This window comes from Canis lupus, chromosome 2 (genome assembly GCF_048164855.1).
Source record: "Canis lupus baileyi chromosome 2, mCanLup2.hap1, whole genome shotgun sequence".
Lineage (NCBI taxonomy): Eukaryota > Metazoa > Chordata > Mammalia > Carnivora > Canidae > Canis > Canis lupus.
In genome coordinates, this window is record NC_132839.1 from 15,214,612 (window position 1) to 15,233,253 (window position 18,642).

General features: G+C 36.5%; 1 protein-coding gene across 1 annotated transcript in view; it reads right to left on the reverse strand.

Moving 5' to 3' along the window:
- Positions 1-1,627: 1,627 nt before the first annotated feature.
- Positions 1,628-18,642, reverse strand: part of FAM81B (family with sequence similarity 81 member B) — a 54,735-nt gene continuing 37,720 nt past the window's right edge. Inside the window, exons 7-10 of the mRNA XM_072791072.1 lie at positions 13,488-13,594; positions 5,574-5,709; positions 3,564-3,759; positions 1,628-1,928 (exon numbers count right to left, since the gene is read on the reverse strand). Of these exons, the coding sequence (XP_072647173.1) occupies positions 1,795-1,928; positions 3,564-3,759; positions 5,574-5,709; positions 13,488-13,594 (573 nt within the window). The 3' untranslated portion in view covers positions 1,628-1,794. The remainder of the gene's footprint in view (positions 1,929-3,563; positions 3,760-5,573; positions 5,710-13,487; positions 13,595-18,642) is intronic.

An 18,642-nucleotide genomic window follows, 5' to 3' on the forward strand; every position in this document is an offset into this window, starting at 1 on the left:
TTGCTCTTTTACTCTCTGTACCAATTCATAGACTCACCAGAAATTCTCAACAGCCTTGTCAATCACTAATTTTTGGTGATCTTAAAATGGTACCTAAGGGTTCCTTTAATTTGTATTTAATAGGTTGGATGTTTTCTTATCTTCATTTACTATTGTATTCTTCTATGACTTGCCTATTCATTATTATTATTTTCTTATTCACTTATAAGAGTTATTTAGGATTACCTGAGATACTAGCCCTTCATCTTAGTATGACACTTTGTTGCCAAGGACACCTGTTATTGCATTTTATTTTATTTATTTTTATTTTTATTTTTATTTTTTAATTTTTTTATAATAAATTTTTTATAAAATTTTAATTTTTTATAATAAAATTTTTTATAATAAAAAATTTTAATTTTTTATAATAAATTTATTGGTGCTCAATTTGCCAACATACAGAATAACACCCAGTGCTCATCCCGTCAAGTGCCCCCCTCAGTGCCCGTCACCCATTCACCCCCACCCCCTCCCTCCTCCCCTTCCACCACCCCTAGTTCGTTTCCCAGAGTTAGGAGTCTTCATGTTCTGTCTCCCTTTCTGATATTTCCTACCCATTTCTTCTCTTCCCTTCTATTCCCTTTCACTATTATTTATATTCCCCAAATGATATTGCATTTTAAACTCTTAAATTCTTTTATGAAAATCCTTTGCAGTATAGTCAGGATGCTGTATGTAAATTAATAAGAACAAATGGAGAGGTTTCATATAACTAAAAATTTGGGTGCACAGTGGTCAAAAATTTATTTGGAAGGTAAATTTGTACTTTATTAGTTTATTAGTTTGTACTTTATTATTAGGGGAGAAGTTGTCATTTTTCCCTAAACCAAGGCAAGAGACTAAGTCTGAAATAGGGATCCTCTTGCCAGGTTACAAAAAGCTCTGTGATTAAAAATTATCTCTGTTCTAGCAGATAGTGTATGCACAAATGGCTTATTTTTATTTTTAATGATTTTACTACCCAATACCAGGCTCTCCATCTGACATTTATATCTAGAAAAGTTAGGAATATTTTAATTTTGTAGGAAACTAATTTGAATTTGGCACCTAGATTGAATTATGTTGGATGTTTTTCATAGAAACTGGTGCATTCTCTTATTTTGCATGGTTAGCTCTTACTTGCTCATAGTTCAGCTACATACTGAGTAAAAATGAATCAATACTTTGATAGGCATAAGTTAGACTTGCTATAAATACTAGGATTGTCAGAAGACAAAAAAATACTGGATCAGAAGTTGCAGTGTGACAGCCTGCTAATTGTATCTGCCCCACAGATCTAGTAAGTATTTTGAACCGGTTGCTAATGCTTATAAATGGTTTCATATAAAACTTGATTTCTAGTTTCTCTTGAAAAATGAAACATGGGCACTAATGGATTATATACATATTAATAGTGAACTAGAACTACGTGGTGGCTATTCTTTGATAGGCAAAGTAAGTGGTCTCCAGTTTGCCACAGTTCCTGCATTACTTTTATGACCCTCTTTGCTCATTTATGTACATTTTATAGACTATTCTTTTTTATTTATAGGCAAATAAAAATATAAAAAGCCATGTCTTTTTCATGGATACATTAATGAAGACATCATAAACTCCTTTGCTTTATTGGGTTTTCTGGCACATTCATCGCCTTAAAAATGTGGTAAGAAGTACAGAGACATAAGAAGCAGTAAACATCCCAGAGACAGTAACTTCTTCCCAGCTTTTTACCAACAAACCACTATTTTGGTTGGTGAAAAAGATGACTGAAAAGTTTTATACTTCCTGGAGTTCCACTATCTTACGCTGTAATTTCTTTAGGTCTTTTTGTACTTTATATTTCTCTAAATCCATCTTTGTTTTCTGTATTTGTTGGAGGGAGTTGAGAGAGTCGTGAATTGATTTAAATCCTAGAAGAGAATATGAGAAGAGATATGCTTAAATTAAACAGTGCTTTGGAATTCTTTTTGTAAACAAAAGTTGCTAATCAACAGTCTCACCATAATTGGTCATCATTTAATTAAAAACATATTAAATTCCAGTAAGACCAGTCTAAAAATGTACAATAATCCATTTCTTATATGTCATAAAGATGCATTAATGATAGTGTTTCAGCTTGTATCTGGCTTCATTGTGAAAATTTCAGTTCCTCTGCCCCTTGCCCAAATATATTGCATGACAAAATAATTCTATATTTCAAGAAAGATATTAAAACATTTTCTTCTCCCTGTGTATTTTGATAAGAAATTTGGATGATTTTTTTTTAAAGTTCTTGTTACCAAACTGAAGATAAAGAACACAAGTGAGATTTTAAAACTTCTCAGAAACTAACCTGTTGAGGGACCTATGGAGTGGTCGCCAGCTGTTCCCCCTGCACCCACCCCCAAGCACTTTGTCTCTCTCTTATGCAAGTCTAGTTGCTCATGACCAGGACCTACCAGACCTCGAGCTTCTTAGGGTACCCCCTTTCACATAGTCATTTCCCAATACATTTTTATTAAAGGCATAAAGGAGCACACCATTAATTTAGAATTCTCCTTTGCTAGAACTCCAGGTAAGTAAAATGAAAAAACATAGATTGTTAAGTTCTTCTTTAGCTCATCCTGAGTGAATATAATTAAACCTCTGGTCCTAAGGTAGAAAGCAGAGACCTAAAAGAAGGGCCAGTTAAGTTTTGGATATGATTCCTGGCCAGATAATTCATTATTTTGATTTGGCAGTGAGATAGGGGGATAGGGGCAGTGTGCGTCAGATTTCCAGGCAACAAATTTTACTTATATGCTAGGAACATCTGGCAAAATGAGGGCATAATATCTTTCCAAGACACCTTCAACTCACCTCTGTACAGGACCAAAATTTGGGAGAATTTACATCAATTTTTTGAAACTAGAAGACAGAAAATGAGATGAGTCTTTCTTTAAAAAAGGAACCTCTGGTTCCTGGTAATTCCCTCAGGTTTGTGACTTGAGGCAGATGGTTGCTCCACAGCACCTATCCCATGTCCTTCCCTTTGACAAATTAGATGAGCCTTTCAAATTAATCCCCTTTGATGTAAGCTCAGCTTGACACTGCTGCCATTAGCCTCCTTAAGAAGAAAAGCAGTCATTATACTGGACTCTGTTAATTCATCTCTCTTTCTCACTTCTAAAGGTCAGGTCTCCAGTCTGACATCTGTCCAGGCTCATTACCTGCAGTTCAATAAGGGACATTTGATTTCAGGTCCTAATTTCATGATACACCACAAGTCAAGTCTTGATCGCAAGGACTTTGCAAGTATAACAATGATTCTATGATCTTAGTTAAAAAGAAAATCTCACAGCGTTGGTCAGCTTGTGACATTGCCAGGTCCAAATGAAGAATGTGAACTTGTTTACTCACCTTCCAAAGGTATGCTAACGTTTTGTGGGATATTTAGAAAAGTCAGATGAAATACAAAAGGATATCGATAATGACAAGACTGATCCATGGTCATGAGCTCAAAGTAGACAACCCTGAGGGATTGGCTAAGCAAGGACTGGTGTTCTTAATCAAAGGTGTCTGCTCACCTGATTGATATTCATTCTGCATTTTCTCTAATTCACCCCAAATGTGCTTTTCCAGTTGCTGCATCTTTTTGGACAGCTTATTTTCTATATGCTTTACTTTGCTTAGTTCTGCTTCCTGTTTCTCTGTGTTAATGAAATTCTCTAATTTGCTTGAAAGCTGCAATAGTTTTTCTTTCATTTTGTTTTCGGACTTTTCCTATAAAATAAGATATCATGTGATAAAACTCTGCAGAAAACAAAACTTATGAGGATTTGTTTTTCAGCTTAGAGAATGTTTTTAACAAGTTTGCTTTTCCATGTTAAACATGAAAAATCCCACCAAGTTCCCTTGTATCTAAAACCGTGTTCACAAAGATAAGAGTTCATCTCTTTGGCCTTGTTTGTAGCTTCTAGAATTCTGCATGTGATGGGGGAAAGAAAGGGCTGTGGTCTTGCTGAAATGCCTTGAGGATTTGGAATTATAGTCTAGTGTTTAAAGAAGTGTGGCCAAGGGAACGCCTGGGTGGCTTGGCGGTTTACTGCCTGCTTTCGGCTCAGGGCGTGATCCTGGGGTCCTGGGATCGAATCCCATGTCGGGCTCCCTACATGGAGCCTGCTTCTCTCTCTGCCTGTGTCTCTGCCTCTCTCTCTCCTGTGTCTCTCATGAATAAATAAAATCTTAAAAAAAATAAAAATAAATAAAAATAAAAAAGAAGCATGGCTAAGGAAGGCATTTTAGTTACTGCTTGACCTAAGGTCCTTGGACATGCTCCTATTAGGGTGTCCATATTCCCTTAAGCTTCATATCTCCACGTGGACACAGTTCAACTAGAATAGTGATTCTCAACTCCTGTTGCCTATTAGTATCACCTGGACCATCACACCATCCTACTAATACTGTGATTTAATTGGTCTATAATGGAACTCAGGAATTATCTAGTTTAAAAACTCTCCAAGTGATTCTAATTGCAACAAGGTGGGGACTCATGTGGTCCAGGTTCATTAGCTTCTCTGTGCCTTCTTACCTCCCACAGGGAATTTGCAAGCAGGAACCAGGTGAGACTGACTTAGCCCCTATGGTTCTCCTGTCTTTGGCTCTGTCTGCCTCCGGGAGATGGAGTCCAGCCTCTCTCTTACTTGTGGTAGGAAGTTTCTGCCTGCAGGTGACCCTGTGGAACCTGGTGCTGCCTAGAACTGGTGGATGAATCTGTCTAAATCCAGGAGGACTAGCAGGCCTTCCTGGCTGCACATCTTACCACATGGACTTGAAAAATCTTATCAATGATAAAGGTGTAATGGTTATCTCCATCTCTTGGACTCCTATCTCTGTCAGCTGCCCAAAGCCCGTCTACCGAAGTTCCAGAAACATCTTATTTGGATCCTTGGCAAGGCTGGAAGCCACTGGTGACACAGATGGCTCTGTGCTGCTCTCCTGTTGGGGCTAGCAGCTGGGCCAGCAGAGATGGCTGGAGTGGAAGGGCATCTGTAGTGAACAGACTCCTCCTCCATCCTGTAGTCTTGCCTCAAAGCTGAAGGGTTCTCTACAAGGTTGGATCTGGAAAAGGAGTTTTGGAAACCTTTGGTCTACTAATGGATCTTCGGAGAGGTAAACTGACTCGTCTATGGCCAAAGTTTTTAGGCTTTATTGCGCCCAAGCATCACCCAAGGAGCTTGCCTGGAAGCACAGATCCCCAGGGGAGGACTCAAGGGGTCTGATGCTGCTCTGAGTTGGGACCAGGAATCCATATTTTAAAAAACAAAACAAACACCTCCTCTCTTTTGGTTATTCTATTATGGATTCATGGAGCTGGAGAGTAGCACACAAGACCAAAAAGCAGGCCTCTGGATTCCTATGCTGGTGCAAAAAAGGTAAGTTACTGACACAGTGAAGTTACTGTGATGTCAGAATGAAACTTTCAAGACCTTTGCTCACTACTAACATCCAGACCTTTACTCACTACTGACACTACTCGCTACTAACATCCAGACAACTATGCAGCTGGTTACTTCATGAATAACAGATCTCCTTACCAGTTTCTCCTGGAGGAGCTTCAGACATTGATTTATGTGGCCAAGGTGGTCTTTTTCATAGCTGACGAACTGGTTTTTTGTCCATTTTTGATGGTTCTCAATTTCCTCACATAGATTATTTGAAAGTAAATTAAATCTAAGGGGAAAAATATTTCAACTTTAATAGGTAAATTTTGGTTTTATGTTTAAAATTAGTATTGAAAAACTCTGCAGTTTTTTTCAGATGATAAGGCTCAAGATGCATAGCACGTTCTTATGGGTTGACGTGGGAGGTGGGGGTGAGGGAGCACATTCTGGTCCCTGCCCTGAGCTTGCATTCAATTCAGCTGCTCACAACACCCCTCCTCAAACTTTAAAATACACATATACACAATGACAGACACACAGACACACGTGTGTCATCCATGCAGATTTCCTCTTAGGGCCAAGGATGCCTTGTGTGGGTGGAAGAAACTGGTAACTCACTTGGGATGGGGATATCTCTCTGTGATGGGGGTCAGCAAACCCTTTCTATAAAGGGTCAGTAGTAAATATTTCAGGCTTTGTGGGCCATATGGCCTCTGTTGCAACCACTTGGTTGTACAATGAGTCAATGCTGTCATTGCAGTGGGAAAGCAGCCACGTAGGATATAAAGAACATGGCTTGTTTATAAACAAATAATGAACATGGTTGTGGTCTAACTTTATATACACTCAGATTTAAATGGCATATAACCACATGTCATAAAACATTTTTTTAGTTAAAAAAATAGTAGAAAGTGTGCAAATCATTCTTAGTAGTGGCAGATTTGGCTAAGGGTGGTAGTTTGGGGTCACTATCCCAAGACCACAAGACCCCAAGGGTCACTATCCGGCAGGCGGAGGAGCTGGGCCAGAGAAAAGTCACAGATAGGGAGTGGGGAAGGGAGTTGGAAGAGCCCAACAGGACTTTAGGAAAGCAGAGTGTCCACGGGAGACAGTCCTTGGTTGTCTTTTCTGTCTCGGGTGAAACTTCAGTCAAGGTGCCATTGCTTCCAGTGGGGCTCTGTTTGTGGATTCTTTGAAGGGTGGGGTGCAGGGAGCGCTTAAAGAGCTGTTGAGTGACTCACGTCGGGGCAGAAACGGTTGCAGTTGGCTAAGGTGCAGGGAGCGACTGCTGGCATCAAAACGATGCACCACAGGAATATTAAATAACAGAGAAAGAAGGATTTTTGAAAATGGAAGTGGAGGTTATTACAAAGAGTAAAGGATTGGAATCATATTATCATCAATTTGAAAAGTCACTGTAGAGTGGCTGAGGGTATGAGTAGAAAGGAGCATCCGCAGCTAGCAGCCCTGAGAAATACGGGTCTGAGCAGAGGTGGGGTGAGGGGGTGCTGCTGAGTGGTCTCTGTACGTTTTCTACACGTGACTTGCTTGCAGTAAGATGTCAATTTCAAATTCCCTTTTAGAAGAGGCGGTGCATTAGGCAGGTGCAACACATGTTTGTTATTGAAAATACTCAGATTACCTTATAAAAAGTGGGTGGCTTGACATCATCACTGTAATGTTTTCAGGACAAATTATATGCAGATAATTTCATTTGTGCTATTTATCATTGGAAACTGCTTAAGACATGCTGCACGTATATTGTATGTATATGCCTCTTTAGCTTCCCTGAAAAAGTATTCGAACTAATATTTGGAAAAGACAGGTTATATGAGGCCATTTCCATTTTTATTTAGACCAATGGACATTAAACAATATAGAGACATTTTTGGTTGTCACACATTGGAGGTGTTGGTGACAGGTAGAAGGTAGAGGCCAGAAATACTGCTAAACATCCTACAATGCACAGGACAGCCTTATAAGTAAGAATTATCTAGCCCAAATGCCAATAATGCCCATGTTGAGAAACCAGGATTTAGATGGTGAAATCAAGGAATGGGAAAAGTTAATTTTCCAGTAGTTATATTAGTTGTAGAATAATAGCTGAATTCTGATCTTCATCTCTGTGACTTATCACGTTTTTTTTTTAATATGGAGAGAGATTTTCACATAGAAAGCATACCTTGATTCAGGTGAGTACTTTAACTCTTCATTAAGAGCCTACCTTTGGCCACTCTGCCTGTTCTTAATATAACCACAATTTCCAGACACCTGTGCTCTAGCTAACAGCTGATGGATCTCAGACAAATACATTCCCAACTGATACATGGACAGCCTCATTTTAGCCAAGTGTTTCTTATGTCTGGAACACTCTTCCTTAGGATACACAATGGCCCCTGCCCTCATTTCATTCAGATTTCTATTCAAGCACCACTTAACCACCTTAACAGAGGACTTTTTTTAAAAACCACTCTTAAAAAACCAAAAGGTTTTATTTTCCCCATCACACTCTCCCTATTCCTTTACTTTATTTTTCTCCAAAATAGTTATCACCAGGTGATATATATATAATTGGGGTGCTGTCTGCTGCACTAGAACCTAAGCTCCACCAAAGTATTTTGCTTGGCTTACAGTATTTTGCTTGGCTCACAGTGGTAAATAATAAAGTGCGCAATGAATAGTTGAATAAATGGATAAATGATTCATTCTTACTCATTCAATACCTTTTACTAAGGCTGTTCACAAATAACAAATCATACACTTGCCGAGCTATTTAGAAATCTGATCTTCAGTGTTCATCTTCCCTTTCCTATCTCTGGTGGAAATATATTAATTGATAGTGATGGTTAAGAGGGACAGTAAATCCCCAGATAATCAAGAGCTAGCTTTGCAGTTGGGAATCCAGCCTTCAGTGTTCACCTTTACTGTGTGTGTGGATAAGAGCATTTACTCTCATTACTGATACAATATTAACATCCCTCTGAACACCAGGGAACCATTAAATGTGCCCAAGTAATATCTTAGAAGCACATATCAGTAATTAGAATTCTGAAATTAAAATAAAGTCATAATGAGTTACTGCATATGATCATTTTACTCCAAGGTTTTTTTTTGTTTTTTTTTGTTTTTTGTTTTTTGTTTTTTTTACTCCAAGGTTTTACATGCAATTGGAGACTCACTGGTAGCCACCAAAAGTCAGACTCTGGGTAGTTTATGAAAATATAAAAGAATTTTATATTTTAAAAGCATTTTTTGGGGATCCCGGGGTGGCTTAGCGGTTTGGCGCCTGCCTTTGGCCCAGGGCGCGATCCTGGAGACCTGGGATCGAGTCCCACGTCAGGCTCCCGGCATGGAGCCTGGTTCTCCCTCCTCCTGTGTCTCTACCTCTCTCTCTCTCTCTCTCTCTCTCTTTCTCTCTCATAAATAAATAAACAAATAAATAAATCTTTAAAAGCATTTTTTTAAAAAGCATTCTCCTGTAAAGATAAAAAGGATAAGCTAAAATAAAAGTTTATATAAATCTCTTTCTTTCCTTAGGCTTTCCCCTAACACAATGGATGTGATTTTCCAGGAAAGAATTACTTTTCTATGAATTATAGAATCTACAGTTAAAAATCTCAACAAGAGGAATTTATCTTGGATGATATTCACATTTTAGCTCCCAAATCCTCTATTCCAATGGTTATGGTAGTATTTCTATCAGGTATAGGTAGATATGGATAGGGAGGGAGGGAGGAGGGAAAGAGGTAGATGCATGGATGGATAGGGTTTTTTTTTTTTTCCTTTTCAAAAAACACAAAAGTCATACTTTTAAATTATGGCCAGAGACCTTACTAGGATAATGTGAGATACAGTTTTTATAAAAATTTTATAAATTTTATATTGATAGGATCAAGTTAATATTCATGCCAAGGGCAATAATAAGGAAGAAAATTACAAAGGGTAAGATAAAATTTAATGGGGACCTATAGACATAGCAGATGGCTGTGGTGAGTGTGAATGGTGAGGGAGAGTGTGGGGCTTGCAACAATCATCCTAGTGACCACTGTGGTTATAGTAGACATACATGAATGAGGATATAGCCCCATTCTGGCCCCTACCCCCTTTTTTTTAACCAGTTCACTTCTGTCTTAAAGTCATTGTCTTGCATTCAATAAGTGATTGAACTTTTCTGGAGTGTATGAAAAGTTTGAATTCTTGGACACTCTTTTAACAGGCTGTCAAGAATTCAGATAGTGGCTTCAACAAAGTCAGTCTTTGGAGACTGAATCTAAGATTTTTAAGTTTCATGTTAGAAGAAAGAAATTAATTCCAAGAAACATTTTTTTCCTACTAAATTTATACCTATATACTTAAACTAAGTTCTTCATGTCCTGTGGTTTCTAGTGACGCTGATAAAGAGCAACTCCACCTCCATTCTGCTAGGAAGCCTCTTATCATTCCATATTGTACTTGAGCTTAAATCCCAACACCTTCAGAGCCTCATACCTTCATAGTTTCAAGCAGATGTGATGTCCATTCCCTGAATTTCTGTAGCACAATTAGTTTATCAATGGTTAGAATTGTTAGATGGAGGTGTCATAGATCTATAACATAATCTGAGACTTGGAGTCAGATACTTTCTAACTCTGTGACTTTGGGCAAATTATTTAGTTTCCCTGACTGTGCTTCCTCATCACTAAAATGGGGATAAGACCCACCCTGCAGAGCTGAATGCACCTGAATATCTCGATCACTCAGTGATTATATATTTATCAATAACAATTAGTATATTTTTTATATCTGCCTACTGATATACCTCATTTAACATTGTCTTGTTACTTTACCTATGTTTAGCTTTTTACCTATTTATGTATTTTTCCTGCTAACTATATGTGGCTATGATTTTGTCTTTGAATATCCCAAAACACAACTTAAACATTCTTGGTTCTCAAAATATTCATTCATTGATTTGTTCATTGGCTTCTATTTGTGTCTGAATGTGCTGGGTGCTGAGAACACAAAGATGGATGAGACACATCTTTGACTTGAATAGTTTGTAACTTAATACTGTGGGGAGATTTTCAAAGCTGTGTGGGGAGACGTGAGTCTGTGGATTTGCTTTGTTGATTGAATAATTTCTTTTCTTATAAATCACTGTCAATTAAACATTGTCAGCAGCAAGAACTATCTAGGGAGTGACTAGTAGGTACTTCCCCGGCCAAACCCTTGCTAAAAAACAGGCATATTTTATGATGGCTAAGACTCTTAGTCTATAGGCACTAAGTTGTTGGCTTAGGACATTACTTAGCTGAACATCTGACTAAGACTCTTCTGGAAAAAGGAGGCTCAATGCACTGGTTCAGAAGAAAGAATGTGTGTATCTCCTTTGTCAATTCGAGTCATCAGTGCCAAAAGCCTGGGAATTCACTAAAAAAAACACAGATAGTTTTTGGGCTTTTAAGTTCTATATAGGATATATGTTTAATTGATTGTTAAACTTGAAATTGTTAAAGTTTCTAAATAGTAAAATTGTTCAGTTAAACACACTTTTGAATGTTAATAAAATAATTTTAATTCCTTTATTCAGAGAAAGTTGTTTCTTTAAAAAAAAAGAAGCAAATACTATACCCCATTCACTTTAATTTGAAATATGCTCTGAATGGGAAAGAAAAAAAGAAAGCCCTATCCACCTTACATCCTCTTTGAGGAAAATATATTTGCAATACATACCTCAAAGTGTTAATATCACTAATGTGAAGGAAACCTACAAATTGATTAGAAAATGATGAAAATCATGATACAAAATTTGACAAATGATAAGACTGGGCAATTCACAGAAAAGGAAATTCATTGGTGAAGGGAAAGCAAATGAAAACAAGAGATGCAATCTTCATCCTTTAATTGGAAAATATTTATTTAAAAATCCAGTGTTGGTAAGAATGTAGAGAAAGGTGGCCTCATATATTGCTGGTGGAAGTATTGAATTAATTATAGAATATCTGTAAGTTTAAATATTATGCAACTATTAAAAATAATGTTAGAATAGTATTCACCAATCTAGAGAGATAACTAAGATTATTGTAAAAAAGCAAATTTTGAGTAATGTGAATAGGCTGTATTTTTAAAAGCCATGCTCTATCTATACATCTAATGGATATGTTATATAACATATATAAACATCCTTTTTCTGTTAGATGTTTATACTAACAAGGAGGAAAGTAGGGAAGGACATTGCCTTGATGTTACCATGGGTTACATTAGGAAGTTGAAATGAAGACCTTTTTTCCATCTTTGTTTAATTTTGTTACTTTTTAATTTAAAAAAATTGAGGATTTAAATAAAAAAGAGTCAGTTGTGTATTTAAATGAATTTTAGAGCTCATAGGTATTTGCCTGTGGAAATTTTTGGTTTATGATTTCAGCGTTAATTACTGTAATACTAATGAAAATGTAAGACTTTATTATTTCAAGTGAGGAAAAAAAAGTTTAGGTTATTACAAAAGTGTCCAGATTGATATTTAACTATTTAGATGACTCCTCTATAAGCCAACTGGAAAAAGCACACCACGTCATCAATAAGGCAGGTATAGTTCTCGAAATTTCCTTTTCCTTAATTAGCTGTTTGTTAATATGCTTCAATCCTTTAAGCCAGTATTCCATTCCAGATTACAAATCCTCTTTCTCTCCAAGGAAAATCAGTTCTTTTTTTAAAAAATTTATTTCTTATTGGTGTTCAATTTGTCAACATAGAATAACACCCAGTGCTCATCCCATCAAGTGCCCATTTTAAAGTGCACTTCTAGAAATGGTCTACTTTTCTACTTCTCCTTTGGACATGTTATTTAATTCTAAACTAACAGGATTAGATCAAGCACCACATAGATATTTACTGAGCATCTTCACTGTGCTGGAATTTAAGCACCTAGACATGCTTCTTTTAGGGTGGGTATTTTCTCTTTACTCAAGACATTTACTTCTTTCAGTTACAGTTTTTCACCAATTTCTAGACAAACCTATTTCCCAATTTAAGATCTCCGTAATCAGATGTCTTGAAAATGACAGTATGCTATGGTTTAATTATTAGCATCATATTTTAGAGGTAAAGAAAAAAAGGTATGTCTTATAATGAGGGGCACTTAGATTTAATGAGATACTGTAAAGATGGGGGAAATGGAGCAAGCAGAGTATATTCAGCATACTGGACTTGATCAAGTCATTAAGCCCAAGTGATGTAAGACAGAGAGGAAAAAGAGCAAGAGGAGAAGGGGCAGTAAGGTAGTATCGTCCAAGTGAGAATTTTCCTCTGCCTGTGCCAGAACTCTAGGAAATGGTGGTCATTTAAACAAGAAAGGAAGATTTGGGAATAGGCTAGTAATCTGAATGTTTGTGGAGTCTTATCTCCTTTACTGTTTTCTCTGTTGCATAGGAGAAAACTCAGTGACAACGTGACACAGACCAGTCTTTAGAAAAGGAGAATGTAAAGGAGCAAGTAGGGAATCTTAGAGGAAATTTTTTTTTTCTTAGAGGAAATTTTAAAAGGAAAACTTGTAAATCAAAGTTATCTTAAAAATTATTTAATAGTCTTATGGAATCAATGTTTATTCAGTGGAGTGTATCACATTGAGGCATTTTAATATATTAATTGGTGATAAGTTAAAATTACTCTATAGAAAATGTCAAGCTGTATATCAATTCACTTGCAATAAACAGTGACAAAATTAATATTCATATTTCTTTTCTAAAGGTTTTATTTAAATTCCAGTTAACATACAGTGTATTAGTAGTTTCAGCTGTACAATACGGTGATTCAATATCTCCATACATCACCTGGTGCTCATCACAAGTGTCCTCCTCCATCCCCATCACCTATTTTACCCATCCCCCCACCCACTTCCCCTCATATTTCCTTTATTATGAATATTGTATAAGTTACTTTAGAGTAGAGTAGTCTCTCCATCAGTTTGTTGCTTTATGTCTTGGCCGGTTTCAAATTCCTGGGATGGGTTTTCATTTAATGCCAATACTTTCATTAGGCAAAACCTTCTGGAATGTACTTAACAGAATTAAAAAGCTTCCATTCACTTACTTGAACTCCAAAAGGTTCATTTCATGGCGATAATCTCCCTGGACCATCTTTAAATTTGAGATTTGCTCAGAACTGGAAGCCTCAATCTTTCCTAAGAGCTGTATTACCTAATGAAAGTAAAAAGGGAGCTTTTGTGTGTGTGTGAAGAAAATCACTAGCACTTACATTAATTATACACTATTCCTAAAAGAGCCAAGAAACAAACTTGAGCCTAAAGCACATTTGCATTTGAAAATGATTTTTCCTAAAGGAATCATTCAATAGTTACAGAACAATCTTCAGAGAAAGAATTATAGGAAAGTTCCATTCTGTTGTCTATTTGTCTATAATATTCTTTTTGATAATAGGCTACCTAGTGATATAACAAAAACATAATATTGATACTAGTTTACTAAATTTGTTAATTTTAATTATTTCTTCATTTTTTCCCCCAATACGGTATACCACCATATATCCTCTATTACCATTATAGGCTTAATGCACATTGGATGGCCAATGGTAAACATTCACCAAATGTTTATTGAGTAAATGTTTAGGGGGATCCCTCGGGGGCTCAGTGGTTGAGTGCCTGCCTTCGGCCCATGGTGTGATCCCGGAGTCCCGGATCGAGTCCCACATCGGGCTCCTTGCGTGGAGCTTGCTTCTCCCTCTGCCTGTGTCTCTGCCTCCCTTTCTCTCTGTGTCTCTCATGAATAAATAAAATCTTTAATTTAAAAAAATGTTTAAACCACAATTAATTAGGCTCTGAGGAAAACACATGAGTGGCCTAAGATTAGGCCTCAGGAATTTCCAGAGAAGAGTGGGACATGAGCAAAAGTGAATTCCAAGTTAAATGACTTTAGGACATATAAAAATAGAAAACAAGTTCCATTTCTGGAAGTTAAGATAGGAGTGCCTTCCACATAGCCAGAAACATTGAGGAAGTTCCTTTAGGTAAAAGGATTGAATTGGAAAATAAAACAGAATTGCAGCATATAATCATGCCTAAACTAATCACTGTCCAGAGGAATGAAACTACATGACAGGTTTTGGCCAAACAGAATTCAACTGCTGAAACAGTCACATGGAGGACAGAGGGAAGTCAACAAAATCTAAGTTCTCAAAGAGATGAATAACAGAAGGGCTTGAATAGGTACCTGTTGGGTAGACAACCAATAGCTCATGAATGGCTATTTAAAGGAGAAACACTTAAAACAGGCTATTTAGGGGAGTTATACTTCAAAGAATTGTTAACAAGTAATAGGCAAATATATCCCTGGCAAAAGCAAAGGAAAAGAAAGCTGGTAGTATAATATTGTTAGATAAAATGTTATTTGAGGCAAATTATGTTAAATGGGACAAAGATGGTCATTTTTACAGAGGAAGACTAGCGTCCACAGTGAAAAGAGTTTTGAACCTTTATTTACATTATATATTGTACTAAAAAGTAACAGGTCAAATAAGTAAAATATAAACAAAGGTATAGGAAGAAATGAAAAAAATATAGTTTATTTAGTAGATTTATACACCAAACAATCTAACTTGCAAACAGCAAGAAACACTCATTCTTTCCTAGAGCAGTGAGCATTTGCAACAACCAAGCAGACATAAGACTATAAAGAACTCAGATTAAGGGCACATGGGTGGCTCAGTTGGTTAAATGTCGGACTCTTGACACATGGGTAGCTCAGTTGGTTAAATGTCAGACTCTTGATTTCAGCTCAGGTCATGATCTCAGGGTTGTGAGATCAAGCCCAGTGGGCTCCCTCTCTCTTTCTCTTCCTCTGCCCCTGCCCCCCACCCCTAAAAAACAAACCAAAAATTCAGATTATTCCACAAAGCAGGAAAAGCACAGATTATGACTCTAACCACACTGAATGAAAACTAAAAATAGGAAAAGTACAAAGAAACAAAAAATCTAACCATTTGAGTAAAGTAACCTCCTTTAATTCTGTTAATTCCAGTGTTTTACATGGAAATGTGCCTCTCAGATCTCCTACTCAGAGGAACATTATTGGCGAAGAGCCCTTACCACCGTGTTTAAGATGTATCACCATGTGTGGGTACCATGTTCCCATTAGTTGCTCCCAGCCAGCATCTGAATAGTATTTATTTGATGAGTGACTTTGGTTCAAAATATTTGGTGAAACTGATAAAATGGCTGGCTCAGACTTTACTTTTCTGTCTCTCCATCAGAACACAGCCCTACTGATACCTTGATTTCTGTCTTGTGAGACGTTAAGTAGGTGATCTGCTCTAGCTTTGATCTGTGGAAACTATTAGATGATATACTTATGTTGCTATAAACCACTAAGTGGTTATGGCAGCAGTAGGAAACTAATACATAAATATTAAAAATTAATAAGCAAGAAAAAAACAAGAAAAAATTATAGGATTGATATGTAAAGCTAATAGGCCTATTTTATAATCCGATGGCTTTCTCCATCTCCTCCAAGAACCTCCCCATTTTCCTTCACATTTTTTTCCCTCAATTAATTTCTTCTTTAAAAAAATTAATTTACTTTAGAGAAAGAGAGAAAGAGTGGGAGGAGGGGCAGAGAGAGAAAGAATCTTCAAGCAGACTCCCCACTGAGTACAGAGACCTCTGTGGTGCTTGATCCCATGACCCATGAAATCATGACCTGAGCCAAAATCCAGAGTTGGACGCCTAACCGACTGAGCCATCCAGGCAGCCCTCCCGCATCCCCCCGCTCCCGCCCACACATACCCAGTTAATCTCCTGTACATCAATTCCTTTATGGAATTTGCTTCTCAAAGGATTAATACAAGTGTCAAAGAATAACTCAACTCTGCAATTACAATTTACTTAGGAAAGGATAGTAAGAACATTGTATATTAATAGGACACAGCCATATCCATAATCAGAGGTAAATTTGTGGTATTAAATGTTTCTATAATTATATAAGACAGAATAAAGCTATGTAAACCATTCATTTCACAAGGTTAAAAAAGAATAACCAGGGGAAAGCAGAATGAAGAAATTGACAAATTGTGATAAATGGAATTGCTCCTTTAAGATAGAAGTGGATTGCTCTAATCCCTGGGACCTGTGGATATGATATGTTAGAGGGCCAAAGGGATTTGCAGCTCTAATTAAGGTTACAGACCTTGAAACAGGGAGATAAATCCTGTTTTTGCAATTGGGCCCAATTCAATCACATGAGCCTCTAAAAGCCAAGCACTCTCTCCCACCTAGAGTCAGAGAGATTTGAAGCATAATATGGACTTAGCCTGTTCCTGGAGAGAGGCCACATGGAAAACATGAGAAAAAAAACTGGCAGCTGGGGGACCATCAGTCTCAAACTGACAGCCAGCAAGAACCACAGTGACACAACTGCAAGAAACTGAATTTGACCAAAAACTTGGATGTGTCTGGTGGAGGACTAATTCCCAGAGCTGCCTCAAAGGAACACAGCCCTACTGATACCTTGATTTCTGTCTTGTGAGACTTTAAGTAGGTGATCTGCTCTAGCTTTGACCTGTGGAAACTATTAGATGATATACTTATGTTGCTATAAACCACTAAGTGGTTATGGCAGCAGTAGGAAACTAATACATAAATATTAAAAATTAATAAGCAAGAAAAAAACAAGAAAAAATTATAGGATTGATATGTAAAGCTAAGAGGTAATTTCTTTGAGAAGGTAATAAAGTTTTTCTCAGTCTAAACATAAAATGTATAGATATTAAAATTAGGAATAAAAAAGATAGAGTAGTCATAAGTATGAGCCAAGTAACAGTGAAAACATTCACAAATCTGAAAGCAGAAGCCAAATAATTATTGATCTTAATTCACCTCTCTCAATCCAAGACAAAATAGACCAAATAATAAATAAGGATACAAAAGACCCAATCAATAAGCAATTTTTTAGGTATTGACTAAACGTTGTGCCCCCAAAATACAGAATATATTCTTTTAGAACATGTGTAAAAATTTACCATCCATCCACCAAATAAACCCCTTAAAATATTCCAAAAACTGGTATATGTAACAAAAATTTCAATTATGATGAGATAAAACTAAAAATGAACACCAGGACAACAAAAAGTCCTTAACTCAGAAAAAACAACAATCCCTCTTAAGATGTTCAGTCAAAGAAAAATACAATATACAATTGGAGAATTTCTAGGAAATAATAATGAGAACATTATATCAACCCTAGGAGATAAGGGAAAGTAAATGAATGCTCAGGGAAAATTCATAGTAAAAATGCTTATACCAGGTAAAACAAAGGAAGATTACAAATATGGAGTTCAAAAAGTAAGAAAGTGAAGCAAAACAAACCACAGGAAAAGAAAAAAATATATACAAAGCTTAAATTGCTAAGAACATATGGAAAGAACAAAATAGAAACAGAACTTATAAATACGTAAAAAGACTGGCTCATTGGAGAGCAACCAATATTGTTAAGGAAAAACTTACCCATGTAATCAAAGGGGGAAAAAAACAAATAAAATGGTGAGGGGGGAAAACTATACAAAGCGGAAGGAATAAAAACAAAACCAGAGGTATTTTGCACAATTTTATGAAATTTAATTTCAGAATATGGATGAAAAAGGTACTTTTTTCCAAGGAAAAATGAGTTACTAAAGCTGACCCTTGAAGAGATGGAACCTTTAAGTAGAACAATTTCCCAGAAAAAGCTGAGCAGAGATATCAAAGGTCTCTCCTTCCCATAAATCAATAGGCTCAGATGGCTTTGGAGGCAAAACTACCAAATCTTTAAAGTATAAATAATTGCAATGCTCTTTAAACTGTTTCAGAGCATAGAAAAAGAAAGGAAGCTTCAACTTATTTGTATGAAGTAAGCAAAACGTTGATTCTAAAATTTGAAAACATTTGCACAGAGACTAATCTTGTTTATAAACATGGATGCAAACTTCTTAAAATAGCAAACCGTATCCAGCAGTACAACTTAAAAATATCATAATCAAGTGCAATTTATTTTTTTAAACAAGAATTAATAAGAAATATACAAATAATTATGCTGGTATATTTAAGAGAAAACTCCCCTGATTATCTCAACAAATGCTGAAAAGGCATTTGACAAAATTCATAATTACTCTTGATTAAAAACAAAAACTTGATGACCACAGCTTTGTAGTACAACCTGAAATCTGGCATTGTGATGCCCCCAGCTTTGGTTTTCTTTTG